The sequence below is a fragment of the Saccopteryx bilineata genome, chromosome 11 (genome assembly GCF_036850765.1).
Source record: "Saccopteryx bilineata isolate mSacBil1 chromosome 11, mSacBil1_pri_phased_curated, whole genome shotgun sequence".
In the NCBI taxonomy this organism is placed as follows: Eukaryota; Metazoa; Chordata; class Mammalia; order Chiroptera; family Emballonuridae; genus Saccopteryx; species Saccopteryx bilineata.
In genome coordinates this window covers 43,780,360-43,795,176 of record NC_089500.1, presented here as the reverse complement: position 1 = coordinate 43,795,176, position 14,817 = coordinate 43,780,360, and the positions used below count along the sequence as shown (strand labels likewise).

General features: G+C 46.6%; 1 protein-coding gene and 1 pseudogene across 1 annotated transcript in view; one reads left to right on the top strand and one right to left on the bottom strand.

The window, feature by feature from the left end:
- LOC136315732 (UDP-N-acetylglucosamine transporter TMEM241) overlaps positions 1–14,817 on the top strand; it is a 90,359-nt gene that overhangs the window by 18,715 nt on the left and 56,827 nt on the right. Inside the window, exon 4 of the mRNA XM_066247587.1 lies at positions 10,846–10,927. Within this exon, the coding sequence (XP_066103684.1) occupies positions 10,846–10,927 (82 nt within the window). The remainder of the gene's footprint in view (positions 1–10,845; positions 10,928–14,817) is intronic.
- LOC136315597 (large ribosomal subunit protein uL4 pseudogene) lies at positions 4,817–6,963 on the bottom strand (annotated as a pseudogene).

The window sequence follows — 14,817 nt, the reverse complement described above, 5'->3', positions numbered from 1 at the left end:
TTAATTCCATCTTGCCTCCTTTGTTGACACTTAGGATAATATAAGAATAAACCAGCACAGGAGGTCCAGATGGTGCCACCTTATGAGTGAGTAATGGGGAAAGAAAGAGTGCATTAATAAATAGTTTGGGCTCTTTTCTTATCAGGTGCTAATTCCATCACGAGAGCTCTACCATTATGACCTAACTTCCTCTTAAATGCCCCACCTCCAAATGCCATCTGGAGTTAGGGTTTTAACATGTGAATTTTGGGGGAATACAACTGTGTAGTCCATAGTAGAGGGTGAGTCAGTAGAACCTCTGGAAGGCAATTTTATAACCAGTTACAAACTTTAATGTATGTATCTTTGAACAGCAATTGCTCTTGGGGGATTTATGGTGAATATTACAAAAACATCATGAACATAAGAGAGTATATTCAAGATAACCATTGCAACATTAGAATAGTAAAAAATAGGATTAACTTAAATGTGCAGCAGTAGCCTAGTATCCAATGGTGAATAAATCGGGAATAATTTCTGACATGGAAAGGTGTTAAGTGGGTTATAAAGTAATACATACAGTAGGGTCCCATTTCTATTGACGTATTCATATGTGGCCACCTGGCATTGTTTGGAACGAGACATAGCAAGGTCTTAACAGTGGTTATTTTTGGGTAGTAAGATTGTGATTGTAATGTTTTTCTTGATGATCTATATTTTCAATATTTTACAGCATGGATAGGTACTAGTTTTTAATAAGAAAATAAGATAAATTATTATAGAAAACAGCCTCCATTTCAAGGGTCTAAGTTCATGTCTATTGAAGAAAAACATGTTTGGTTTTTAATGTAGTTAGTTTTCTGTTGTCATGGTTATAGGTTATAACACGATTGTTATAAATGTTTATTGAATTTGGAATTGTTTGACTCCCCATCAGGGTCATTTCAAAGAGGCAGCTGGCAGGATATATGCAGCTTTTGTTCTCACCCATGCCCTTAAAAACTGAGTGTCTGTGCGCACCGGCAGTTCTGTTCAGAGTTTGAGAGAAGCAGACAGAGACGTGTGAATTCGGGTCACGACTGCCGTTTCCCGGTATATTTTGTTGCTGTTGTTTGCCCCTTGCACCAATCCAGAGGGAGAAGGCTAAGTTATGAAAATTCTACGTGGTGATTTATTCAGCAAATATTTGAGTGTCTACTATGTATATGCTGGGCATTGTTCTGGGTGCTGGGGTGCGCGGTAAACAAAGCTGACAAAAATCCTTGCCCTCAACTAGCTTACATTCTAGGCAAAGGGAAACAAGTGAATGTGCCCTGACCGAGAATCAAACCGGCAGCCTCTGTGCTTCGGGACAAGGCTCTAACCAGCTGAGCTCTGTCCAGGGCTGTCAACTTTCTTTATGGTGTCTTTGGCCATTTTACGTTAATGGCTCCTGTCCTTGGGGTTAAGTGTGGAAAAGCCAGAGGAGAACATTTATTAAGTGTTGTTTTTAATGTGCCACGCACTGCCCTAGATACTGCATGTTCATCCTATTGGCTCATCTTCTCCATAGCTGTCTCTGCATTATTATCCTCCTTTTATAAGTGAAAACAAACAAACAAAAAAACTAAACAGTTCTCATTGCAAACTAGCTTTAGAGTTGGGATATGAATCAACTAGCTTTAGAGTTGGGCTATAAACCTTCTGTGTGAAGGTTTGCCTGACCACAAAGGCATATTTTTTCTGCTGCACAAAACCTTCTCTCTCTGTGTTGCATCCTTCCTGCCCCCCACTTCTAGATGACCCCTAGATGACCCCAGCCCTAGGTGACCTGACAGAAGAAAGGGCACAGCCCAGAGAAATATGTGAAGTTCGTCCATCTCTTAGAGCTACTGGTTAAAGTTAGGTAATTGCTGGACATTCCTTGGGTGTGATGAGAGCTAATTATTATTTCTAATGATTTACATAACCATGTCCTGTTATAAGATTATACTCTCCAGTGACCAAAACCAGACATGATTTCCATCTGTTATCGCTGTATCTCCTTGGAAAAGAATCCTCAGTTATAGTGCCTCAGAGCTAACTAGGGTTTTAAAATTATAATTTTATTTCTTCCTGAAGAAATGGTGTTTTAAAAATATGTCGAAAGATGGCAAGAGCACACAGAAGCACCAGCGCCCTTGTGGCTTGTGTCTTTACCTGTTTCTACACCACCTGTAAAAATCTGGAAGACACTTCCGATGCATTTTATCTGCCACGTAACCCCTGAAAGGTCTGACCCTTCTGTGTTGTGGTAGCACATTAACAGCTGTGGAAACCCTGTAAGGCAGAGTTCTAAATTCTAATTCCTGAAGCAGCAAGTGGAAACAATTCTTCAAAGTATGTAAATGCTGCCAGTTGACTACACTCCTGCAGCAGGTTCTCGTTGGAGTGAGGCCTGCCGGTCGGTGCGCTCCCACGGTGCTAGTGCGCTCCCACAGGGGAGGCCTGCCGGTGCGCTCCCAGGATGCCGATGCCCGTGCGCTCCCACAGGGGAGGCCTGTCCGTGCACTCCCACGGTGCTGGTGCGCTCCCACGGGGGAGGCCTGCACATGCGCTCCCACGATGCTGATGCCACAGTCTGTCTGCTGCCCGTCTCTCCCACTAGCTTGTAAATTTCAGTTCAGTGTTGTTTAGAATTTTGGAATGAACAATTAATGAAGAGTAAGTTTGTGACAAAGTCTTACTAAACCTTAAGCCACTCTTATTGCTGAGAATAATAGACCAAGGGGGGAAATTATGTTGAAGAAAATACATTTGAATTGTATCCTCAAAACCAGGGGTAAGGGAATGCAGGAGAATCAAAGGTAAGGCACACTTAATAGTGTGTTCTTGATCACTAGAGAACAGGGAGGCTCCCCAGACCCTTACATCCAGTGCTTTACTTGACATCTCTGCTTAGGTGTTCCAAAAGCATCTCAAGTTCATAATATTCAAGACTGAGTTAATGATTTCCCCAACCAAACCTCTTCTCGTTTTTCATATCTTAGTGCACCCATTTATCCGCTATTCAAACTGGAAACCTGGGAGTCATCTTTGGTGTCTCTATCCCTCATCCCCCATCCCCAGTAGAAATTATCACCAAGTTCTATCGGTTTCTCAAATTGGTCCATTCTTTCCATCTCCATCACCTCTTGTTTGGACCACTGCAATGTACACCTAACTGATACCCTGCCCCACATCCCTAACTCCGTTTTAATCTATTTTCCATGCTATAGTCAATATTCTCAAAGTGCAAATTAGGTTGTATTACACCCTCCCTACCCCCGGATTTGTCTCCATCTACTGAAAGTATATTTTCCTTCCTCCAATTTCCTCTTGCCACAGGGCCTTTACACATGCTATATTTATGTCTGGAATGTTGTGTCTCTTTTGCTGCTCTACTTAACCCCCTATACCAGTTTAATTTTGGATTTTATCTCAAATATCACTTATTTAAGGAAAATTTCCCTCGCCTCACTGACCAGGTCAGATGCCCAATGGTGTTATAGTCCTTTCCTCTCCTTTGTAACATTTCTCAGAGTATTTCACACTTATTTATATCAACAAAACACACATGGTTCCCACCTTTCTGAAACTTACAGTTCATTTGAGGAATGAGGAAAATGTTAATACACTGCTCACAAAAATTAGGGGATCAGGGAACATGCAGATTCTTCAATACTTTCAGCCTTTTGTATAGTGCATTTTCATCAATGAAATAAAAGTTGGTTTTGCATCTCATTTGACTTGTTTGCTTTTCTGATGTTCTTGTTTAATAAAAAAAATCAAATGCTTTTTTTTTAATCACTTCATATTCTTTTTTTTTTTTTTTTGTAATTTCCTGAAGTGAGAAGCAGAGAGGCAGAGAGACAAACTCCCACATGCACCCGACCAGGATTCACCTGGCAAGCCCACCAGGGGGCGATGCTCTGCCCATCTGGGGTGTTGCTCTGTTTCAACCAGGGCCATTCTAGTGCCTGAGGCGGAGGTAATGGAGCCATCCTCAGCACCCGGGCCAACTTTGCTCCAATGGAGCCTTGGCTGCTGGAGGGGAAGAGAGAGACAGAGAGAAAGGAGAGGGGGAAGGGTGGAGAAGCAGATGGGCGCTTCTCCTGTGTGCCCTGGCCGGGAATCGAACCCGGGACTTCTGCACGCCAGGCCGATGCTCTACCCCCGAACCAACCAGCCAGGGCCTCACTTCATATTCATTTTGAAATATCCCCTAATGTTTGTGAGCAGTATATTTATAAAAATTCCTTTACCTGACTTTGTCAGACAAATAACTAGTGGGTTAATTTAAAGTCAGATAAATCAGGGAATCATCTTTTTATTTTATTTTATTTTTTTATCTTTCTGAAGCTGGAAACAGGGAGAGACAGTCAGACAGACTCCCACATGCGCCCGACCGGGATCCACCCGGCACGCCCACCAGGGGGCAACGCTCTGCCCACCAGGGGGCGATGCTCTGCCCATCCTGGGCGTCGCCATGTTGCGACCAGAGCCACTCTAGCGCCTGAGGCAGAGGCCACAGAGCCATCCCCAGCGCCCGGGCCATCTTTACTCCAATGGAGCCTTGGCTGCGGGAGGGGAAGAGAGAGACAGAGAGGAAAGCACGGCGGAGGGGTGGAGAAGCAAATGGGCGCTTCTCCTGTGTGCCCTGGCCGGGAATCGAACCCGGGTCCTCCGCACGCTAGGCCGACGCTCTACCGCTGAGCCAACCGGCCAGGGCAGGGAATCATCTTTTGATGAAACAATCTATTTTCTTTTTTGTCTGTGATCTGATTTTTATTCAAAATTAGCTGTCCACAGTGATTTGATCTTTATGGAATAAACAAATTTATGCCGTATGCTTTTCTTCTGTGATGGGTTTCTTTCCTGTGGGCTTCTTCTCAGCCATTGGTCTCCTGGTAGCTGCAGCTTTTTTTTTTCCCCCACCAAAGGCTTCTTCGACTTTTAACACCAACAGCCTTCTTTTCTTCCTTCCCTACCCCAGGCTTCTTGCCTGGAGCCCCTTCTCATCTGACCTGGCTCCTGCTGCTGCTGCCACTTTATCCGCCCAGAGCTTGTGGCTCTTGGCCTGGTGAAGAATGTGTTCCGGCGCATGGTCTTGCACGTGGGTTTAGCTTCAAGATGACTCTCGGGCGTTTCAGTGGATTCTTCTCCTTCAGGACTCTGTGATGAGACTTCTTGCGTGGTGCCCAGAGGGCTCTTTGGATCTCTGGGCTTTTCAAGATTCTGCTAAGGTCTATACTGAGCATCTTGTGTGTGGGAAGGTTGTAGTTCTTCTTGAGGGAGGCAGCTTTACACCAAGTGCCACACAGATCACCTAACTTGCAGAAAGCACTTTCATTCCAAATGCAGAGATGGCCCACAAGCCCACCAGGAGCAAATTTCAAAATATTCGGTTTGCTTATATTAAGCAGAATAATTCCAGGGATGTTTCTGAAGGCTCTGATGATATCATTGTCATCATTATAGGTGATGCTAGGTCCCCTGTGTACGACAAGAGTTTCTCATTTTGCCCTTGCCAGCACTCATTTGAGAGGCTTGGACCTCTTTGAAATCATTCCTGGGCTTGAGTTCCTTCCTTCCTTCCTTCCTTCCTTCCTTCCTTCCTTCCTTCCTTCCTTCCTTCCTTCCTTCCTTCCTTCCTCCCTCCCTCCCTCCCTCCCTCCCTCCCTTCCTTCCTTCCTTTCTTCTTTCTTTTTTCCTTCCTTCCTTCCTTCCTTCCTTCCTTCCTTCCTTCCTTCCTTCCTTCCTTCCTTCCTTCCTTCCTTCCTTCCTTCCTTCCTTCCTGTGAGAAGAGAGGCGACAGAGAGACAGACTCCCACATGTGCCCCAACAAGGATCCACCTGGCAACCCCTGTCTGGGGCTGATGCTCAAATAAACTGCATTATCTTCAGCACCTGGGGCCAACGCTTCAACCAGTTGTGATGGAGGAGAAGAGAGAAAAGGGGGAGAGGGAAGAGAGAGAAGCAGATGGTCACTTCTCCTGTGTGCCCTGAATGGGGCTCGAACCCAGGACATCCACACACTGGGCTGATGCTCTCTATCTACTGAGCAAACCAGCCAGAGCCCAGGGCTTAAGTTTCTTAAGAAGCAGGACAACCTTCTTTGTCTTGTAGTCTTCAACTTTTTTTTTTTCGTATTTCTCTGAAGCCGGAAATGGGGAGAGACAGTCAGACAGACTCCTGCATGCGCCCGACCGGGATCCACCCGGCACGCCCACCAGGGGCGACGCTCTGCCCACCAGGGGGCGATGCTCTGCCCCTCCTGGGCGTCGCTCTGCACGACCAGAGCCACTCTAGTGCCTGGGGCAGAGGCCAAGGAGCCATCCCCAGCGCCCGGGCCATCCCTGCTCCAATGGAGCCTTGGCTGCGGGAGGGGAAGAGAGAGACAGAGAGGAAGGAGGGGGAAGGGTGGAGAAGCAAATGGGCGCTTCTCCTGTGTGCCCTGGCCGGGAATCGAACCCGGATCCCCCGCACACCAGGCCGACGCTCTACCGCTGAGCCAACCGGCCAGGGCCTAGTCTTCAACTTTATCTTCAAGATATCTTCAGGAGTTTCCTCAGCACGATGGACTTTAGACATGAGCTGCTCTGGTGAGGCCGAGGCAGCCATGCAGAGCACAGGACACATCGCTGCTGCGTTTTCTTCACTCTGCAGTGGCAGTGGTGCCAGGGTTTGGTTGGTGCAGACATGCAGCCCCATGGCACATTTTTCCGAAGGTACACTGGCCAGAATGATGGGTCCCACCACCTCAAGCTCTGGGAATTTGAGCACCCCGAGACTCGGCTCTGGTTTGAAGACCTGCTGATTCACTGGCAGCGTAGGGCTGGCTATTGCTTTCGCGCAAGTCAGTGTGAACAAACTTTACAATATCTGGTCAATGAGAGCCTTGAACATAGCAAGCACAGTGACACTTTTGCCAGATGCTTCCTCTTTTTCAGAGTACACTGATGTCAGTGGACAAGCACACGCCATGGCATGAAGAGGAGAAGGCCACGCTTCCTCGGTGGCTCCCACGGAAAAAGTGGAACAATCCATTTTCATTTAAGATTTATAAATATGCATTCATTAGCTAATCTTTGGGTAAGGTTTTTCTTTTACATACGAATTGTCAACTAGTCTTACCTTGAGTCTTTTCTTGCATAAACTACACTTAACATTTACTCTGAATTTTAGTAAGGTGAGAACTTTGATAGTTTGAAACAATATGAATGCAGAACCTATTCAACTTTTCATTATTTTTCCTTTTCTCTCCTTTCACACTTGTCTTGCCCACGCCTGGCTTGGCAGCACTTTCTCCAGTGATTCACAATTGTTATTCCTAATAGCAGCTCTGGTTTCCTGTTGGTGTGTGGTGGAGGAAGGCAGCTGTCTCACTGATAAGAGACTGGGGGCAGGCCCAATAAATCGCCGTAACCGACCTCTTCTGCAGGTGTCTAAGGCTCCACCACTAGTGCAGGTTGCTCTGCTCCATCCACCTCGAGCGTGGGCCCTGAGGCAGATGTCTGGGGAGAACCCAAGCACGAGTGTCCCTGTGCCTGGGTCACAGTCCCATATTTGGAGCCATATGCTCAACACAGTTGCTCTGTTGCATCTCCCCGATGTTGCTTTGGTCCAACTAGACCTGTGTATATCTTTTCTAGTTGAATAAATGTCTTTGTGTTTTGGGGTAGAAGGGGTAAAATAGAAGATGTTCCCTAGCCATGTTTTTGTTTTTGTTTTTTTTTATAGAATCTCTCTCTCTTTATTTATTTATTCATTTTAGAAAGGAGAGGGGGGAGAGAAAGAGAGGAGAGAGAGAAGGGAAGAGGAGCAGGAAGCATCAACTCCCATATATGCCTTGACTAGGCAAGCCCAGGGTTTCGAACCGGCGACCTCAGCATTTCCAGGTGGACACTTTACCCACTGTGCCACCACAGATCAGGCACCATGTTTTCTTTTCTGCACGTCCACAGCTACTCAGATACCTTAATGTCTCTTGGAGTCCATTGCTTGGCGAGAGTTTTCTTTGAGACGGAAGGAAACACAATGTCTGGAGCCTCACTGACCTTACATTCCACAGTCCTGGGCCTGCAGCGGCTCGGCCAGCGGCCATTTTCCCCAGTGCCTCCTTCCTTCCTTCCTCATCATCCTTGCTGCAGTATATTCTCTGGGCTTCCAGAGCGTGCCCTGGGCCTGGATCCTGTCTCTGCTGACCCTTCATATCTGATGGGAAAGCCCTTTCCTAGAGGAGTAGCTTTTGGCTAATGTTATGGGTGACCCATTAGGATGGTGGATGGCATATTCCTTTCTGTGTGCACCTTTTGGTTGGAAGAGCAGACATCTAGTATTGCTGTAGGACTAGCAGTTCCTCAGGTCATTAGCTACCAGACAAAACCTTGTGTTTGCTGCTTGTTTATTTACATGTCAGTGCTCCGTTAGAGTATGAGGTCCTTGAGGGTAATGTATAAATGGGTGGTTAAAGTCTAGGGCTTAAAAAAAAATCTAGGGCTTTAGAGTCAGGCCGACCTGAATTCAATTTTTGGCTTTGCCATTACCAGCTCTTTTGACCATAGGTAAAAATTACTTAAAATCTCTGTGCCTAAGTTTCCTCACCTGTACAATGGGGATAGTAACAATAATACTTTCCTCATAAGACTGTTGTGCAGATTTTTAAAAGATATGGTGTAGAAAACATTGAGTACCATGTCTGGTCTGTAGCCAGGGCTCAACAAATGTCAACTGTGATGTTGCTGTTAATAATTCTGGTGCTGTCAGCACCTTCCGAGCTGCTCTGAGTATTTGCTGAATGAATGGACATAAGAAGTAGGGTTTGAAGGCCTTGCAAGAGACTGAAACATTTTAATGCCATGTTCCCTGGGAAGTTGTATAAAAGCAGGTCTGACCATGAGTGGAGTGCCTGCTCATGCTAATAAAATTAACAAAGATCATTTCTTGAGCAGGCACCATCCCAGGAGAGCAGTTCATTGAGTTAGTTGGATTTTTATGTTATAGCTTGCTGGAATGGTCTCATTTATTTATAGCTATTAATAGAAGATTGTTCTGGGAACCTGACTTGGTGGACTGAATGCATTTCTAATTGATGGGGGAAACAAAGTACAACCTCAGTGATATGCACTCCATAAAACACTGGGTTTTGCTTTTCTTGAGGAGCAAGAGTTTTATTGGGCAAATGAGTTGTAAAATCTGTATTTTCTGGTTTTGCTTACTCTTATTGTTAAAGATGGCCACTGTTCACGTGATGATGCTCTCACGTGATAGTTAACTACATTCTTGTTTGGGAAGGGGCTTGGTTATGCTAATGTGTGCTGGAGGAGGGACTTTCAGGCCAAAAAGTTTTAAAAGGAGGAGCTAGGAGGCCATTTTGGGGAGAAGACCACGTTGTTCCAGGAGAGAGAGACCACGTTGTTCCAGGAGAGAGAGACCACGTTGTTCCAGGAGAGAGAGACCACGTTGTTCCAGGAGAGAGAGACCACGTTGTTCCAGGAGAGAGAGACCACGCTGCTGTAGAGAAGGGAGAGACCACGTTGTTCCAGGAGAGAGAGACCACGCTGCTGTAGAGAAGGGAGAGACCACGTTGTTGTAGAGAAGGGAGAGGCCACGTTGTAGCAGGGCGGAGAGGGCATGTTGTAGCAGGGCGGAGAGGCCACATTGTTGTAGAGAAGGGAGAGGCCACGTTGTAGCAGGGCGGAGAGGGCACGTTGTAGCAGGGCGGAGAGACCACGTTGTTGTAGAGAAGGGAGAGACCACGTTGTAGCAGGGCAGAGAGGCCACGTTGTAGCAGGGCGGAGAGGCCACGCTGTAGCAGGGCGGAGAGGCCACGTTGTTGTAGAGAAGGGAGAGACCACGTTGTAGCAGGGCGGAGAGGCCACGCTGTAGCAGGGCGGAGGGGCCACGTTGTAGGAGGGGCCGCGCTGTAGCGGGGCGGAGGGGCCGCGCTGTAGCAGGGCGGAGAGGCCATGTGGAGGAGAGGAGGCAGCCAAGATGGAGGCATGCAGAGGGGACTGAGTGAGGCTGGTGAGGCCTTTGATTCTAGGAAACTCGGATTTGTCAGTAGCTTTGTGAGCACTGAGTGAGTGGGTTTTGGAGCCCAGTGTGTTTGTGTTTATTCACTTGCCAAGTGCGAGCTAGGAATAAAGGTAATGGCCTACCAGTTCTTGGCTCTGTTGTTTCAGTACCATCTGCCTGAATTAAATGCTAATGTGCAAAAGCCAAGTGGCTGTGATGGTGGCCGTGGCTACCGGCTTTCCAAGTCTAAATTGTAATGAAAAGCAGTTCTTGGTGGGCCACAATTTAATCAAATCCTTAAAGATTCCAGGAACCAGCATTCTAGGTTAACGGTTGAAGAAGTCAGCACATGGCCTCCCAGCCCAAGTTCTAGCATGCTTTTATTTTCCAGTCCTGTACTTTGACACTGTGGTTCCTTTTGTTGTAGTTCTACAGAGCTGTTTGATATACTGCCCAGGTAAACAGCCTTTTAAAGTTTTTATAATTTGGGATGAGTTCAAAACTTCTAGCTACTAAAATCCAAAGAATAATGTTTACTGCCCCCTTAAAAAATTAGATTTGTCCCCTGTCCCAACCTGCAGGAAGGCTTTTTCCACGTCCAGCTCATCTATGCCCTGTTGTGGGATCAGGAGCCCAGGTAGATGGCAGAGTGGCGAGCTCTAGGCGGGATGGCTTTGTTAGCCTCTATCACTCTCAGTAGGTACAGACCACGTCACACTTCTCGAGTCACTCAGGACGTTTAGATAATCGCTGTCACTGTCTTTGGTGCGTCTGAAGGATAACACATTCCAGCTAGGTCTTTTGGACATAAAGTGACAGGTGTATCATGGCCTCTTTTCTTCTTTCTAGATCTGCTGTTTTGATGTGGCTTCCTGCTTCAGTGCTGTTTGTGGGCATAATCTATGCTGGTTCCAGAGCTCTGTCCAGACTGGTAAGTGTTAGAGGTTTGGGGGGACAGCCTTCTCTCTTCTGCTCCTTTGCCTTTTAACTTTCTGCTCCCAGGTCAACAGGGGACAAAGCACAAGCCAGATTGGAGAATAAGCCTGGGACTTGGCGCCATCATGGGGCCTTGTACCCCCTCTACCTGAATTGAAGATAACAGGGAAGGGCCAGCTTGTTTTATAAGATGGACAGGCACAGCTGGAGGTGCAGGAAGAAAGAGCAGCAACATTTGTGGCGCTCGTCACAGATAGGGCCAGCCTGCTCTGTCCGAATGCAGGCTATCTCAGGAGGAAGGAGAGAGGCTTTAGCTTGCTCCTTGCTCCTGGGGAACCATAACCCTGCCCATTGGTAATGTGGCCGGGGCATGCTGGGTTCAGTTGTGGATGTACGTGCCTGGCACAGAATCGATACCCACTAGCATGAGGATGCTAGTGAAAAATGTCTCTACTCCCTCCTCCTCCTCTGTCTTCCCAGGATTTGGCTCCTCAAGGGTGGGAGCTGTGAAGATAAACTTCTTCCAGTTACATTATATGGAACTCCAAAAGTGGAGTGAGTTTGCCATTGAAAGAGAATCCGTTAATACCACCATTAACCAGAGACTAAGAACATGGCTTTAGAAAAATCAGTACCGCAAGTAATGACTCTTCATGCGTTTTACCCTGACCACTAACTTTTTGTCTATTAAAAAATTATTGCATTCCTATTTTTGGAAAAATGCAAAATTTACAAAACAATTCAGTCCTTTCATGTAAAGCTTGTTGTTACGTTGGTCCCTTAGCTGTCAGATATGAGAACAGTGAAAAGCAAACCAGATCTGCCTGGCTGGATGACTATACTATTGTTAGGACAACAGCAGAATTGCAAAATAGCCGCCGAGAATTAATAGCAGCAATTTATAAATTAAATAAAAATTTTTACATCATGATTTATAACCCTAAGGAGATGGGATGGTGTTCACAGTGCGGGGCTGGGGGCGTCCTGGGTGGTCCTGAGAGTAACCCGCAGTGCATGGTGGTGCTCAGCCCAGATCGGAGGCCCACAGCAGGCTCTGGCCGCCCTTCCCGAGACAGTCAGACTCCTGTTCGCCTGCTGCCTAACTTTACAGCCTGGCCTGCGGGGGGCGCTTCTCCTCCTGTAGCGGAGTGTAGCATTTGGTAGAAAAGCAATGTGTTGTCCAAAGGCCTCTAAAGTTTTTCTAAGACCTGGGTAGTTATTGATGCCAGAATTTTGACGTTTGAATAATTAACATGTGCTAATAATAAAATATTTTTTTGTTTGTTCAGTGCTTTTTCCTGTTTCTAGAGTGATCTATTTTCTGTATCTTCGTGTTTCTCGTGGTCACCTGATCGGTGCTGGGTGACCACCTGACAGCAGAAGGAACTCAGGTGTGGGAAGTCTTGATCGTCTGCCTCTGGTTCTAGACAGTGGCAGCTCTTCTGACCTGTTGCCTTTTCAGAGATGCTCTTTAAGACCAATGCCTATGGACTTTAGAACAGGCCCAGGGTATAGTAGTCATGCATAACTCCAGACTCTTTTGGTTGCAAGTGTTGGAAAGCTCATAAACTAGTCTACGTATGAGGAAATTCACTGTTTCACGTGAGTGAAATGTCAGGCAAGGCTTGATCCAGAGGATCCAATAACACACTCAGAATCCGGTTTCTGTGTTTCTGTCTTTTAATTCTGCTCTCTGCCTTTGCCTCCTTTCACAGCCAGACCCCAATCTCATGGGTGTTGTTGACTCCACACTCAGATCTTCACAATTTTAAGTCTAATGGAAAGAGACTGTCTTTTTGTGGTTCCTGTGTGAGTCCCTGGATTCTCGCTGTTTGGATCATTCAGGTCCACTGCCCAGCACAGGTCTGAAAGCTAACCAGGAGCATGGGGTCGTGCTGACTGTCTGGCACTGGACCACCCCCTCTCTGAACTAGTCACCATGGCTAGAAAGACTCAGAGCACTGTTTAGCCAGCCCTCAACATACCTAGATTCCACAAACCAAGAGAGGTTGTGGCAGATCCTCAATATTGGATGCTTCACCAAAAGAAGGGTAAGGATACTAGATGGCATAAAACCCCTCAAAAATCCATCATAAATGTCAGTGAATATGTGTGCAGGCGGATGGGGAGTTGTACAACCTAGAAAGTGCTTTTTGAAATGTGACCCACAGACATTGCCGGTCGTGAGCTCTGTGTTATCCATCCTAGGAGACTGGGCCGGAATGCACATCAACTTCCGCACTAAACCTACAGCTTAGTTGAGCTGACATTTCATTTTTACAGCAATACTTTCTGTAGAAGGACGCAAAGAATTGATTTATGTTCTGGTGCGGGCTGCTTATCTTCTTGAGGCTCAGCACTGTGAGTAGCATTGACCTAGAGCACAGTCTCCTTTAATAGGTAAAAAGAAGCTCTCACAAATCAAACTCTTTGAGCAAAGGGAAAAACCAAAACCCCCAATAGCCCAGTTAGGGGAGGAGGACAGACAGGAGACACACACTGTGTTGTAGGTGTAGCGTGCTTTCTTTGTTTTCTGAGTTCTTTGTTTTCACGTAGTTGCCTAAAACTTCATAAAGTGGATTAAACATGAGGTCCTTGTACAGCTTGTGTTAGATAGAAAACAGGCATCAGTATGCTGGTGCCAAGCTGTCAGTTTAATGAATCCATGAAAAATTGGGGAACAAGTGCTCATTTAAAATCCATGGGTGCATTGTTATGCAAAATACTCTGGAGGTAGCTTTGCTCTGTAAAGGCCTCCTGTCTCTGACAAGACTTGGAAACTCTGTTCTCCTGATGTGCAGCTCCTGAGAGGAAGCTGGTTTCACTCTGCAAAGGCCCGGTGGGACAGCACTTTCGTGACTTTTCCACCTCAGACTCACAACCAAATGCTATACAGAGTTAAGAGAAAGAGGTTGTTCTTGTGGCTAACCATTATCAAGTATTTCTTAGGGACCTACTGTGTGCTGGAGGCTTCATGACAAATCACGGTTCCTGATCTTGAGGAACTTCAGAGGGAGTCAGTGAGAGACACACAGCTCACTGTGGGAGTAGCCACCATGAATATTCAATGGTAGTATGTGCTGGGCCCTTCCCATTGCCAACCTTCATGGCATGAAGTTGGACTTAATTACTCCTATTGACAGCTGAGGAACCTGAGATGCAAATTACTTGGCCAAGGTCAACAGCTAGTAAAAGTTAAAATAGAGGTCCAGACCCAAGTTTGTTAGCTATGCGGTGCATCTCCAAAGCTCACCCTGTTTCTGCCCTAAATTATACCAGCCAGAGGGGATCCGCTAGCAGGACGGAGAGGGGCCGAGGCAGGGTGGGGGCGCTGTGTCGTTGCTCTCTCTTCACTGGGGCCAATCCAGGCCTGCTTCTCCAGCTTCCTACACTGCATAAGCTCACAGTGGTGATGGCTCTGCTGGCATGTGTGCCCGTCTTTGGAGGGACAGTACAGTCTTGACCAGTCACTACTATTCTTGTTATATAATTTTCTGGCCAGAAGCCTTCTCAGGTAGACAGGGTGCCTCAAAGCCCGTGCTGGCCATTGTTCAGAACATGTCTGCAGATTCACACATGATGAGGGTGCTTGTGAGGGGCCATGCTGGTGTGGGTGATTTGGCTCCTCAAACCATGCTATGTCCTTGCTTGGGGAAGCCGGAGTCGGCAGTTGGAGAGAGTCTGCAAATCTAAGTTAAGACATCTTAACAGGACTGGACTTGGTGTCTTACTTTGATCTTGGTCCTTCCCAAATTGCTTGTCAGGGTTTCTGTCTTTTGTGAGCACGACATTCACTCAACATGTTGGGATGGAGATTGGATGGGGGTGTTGCTGAGGAAACACACATGGAGTGAGTTAGTTAAGTAAACTGGAGACCTCTTTGTT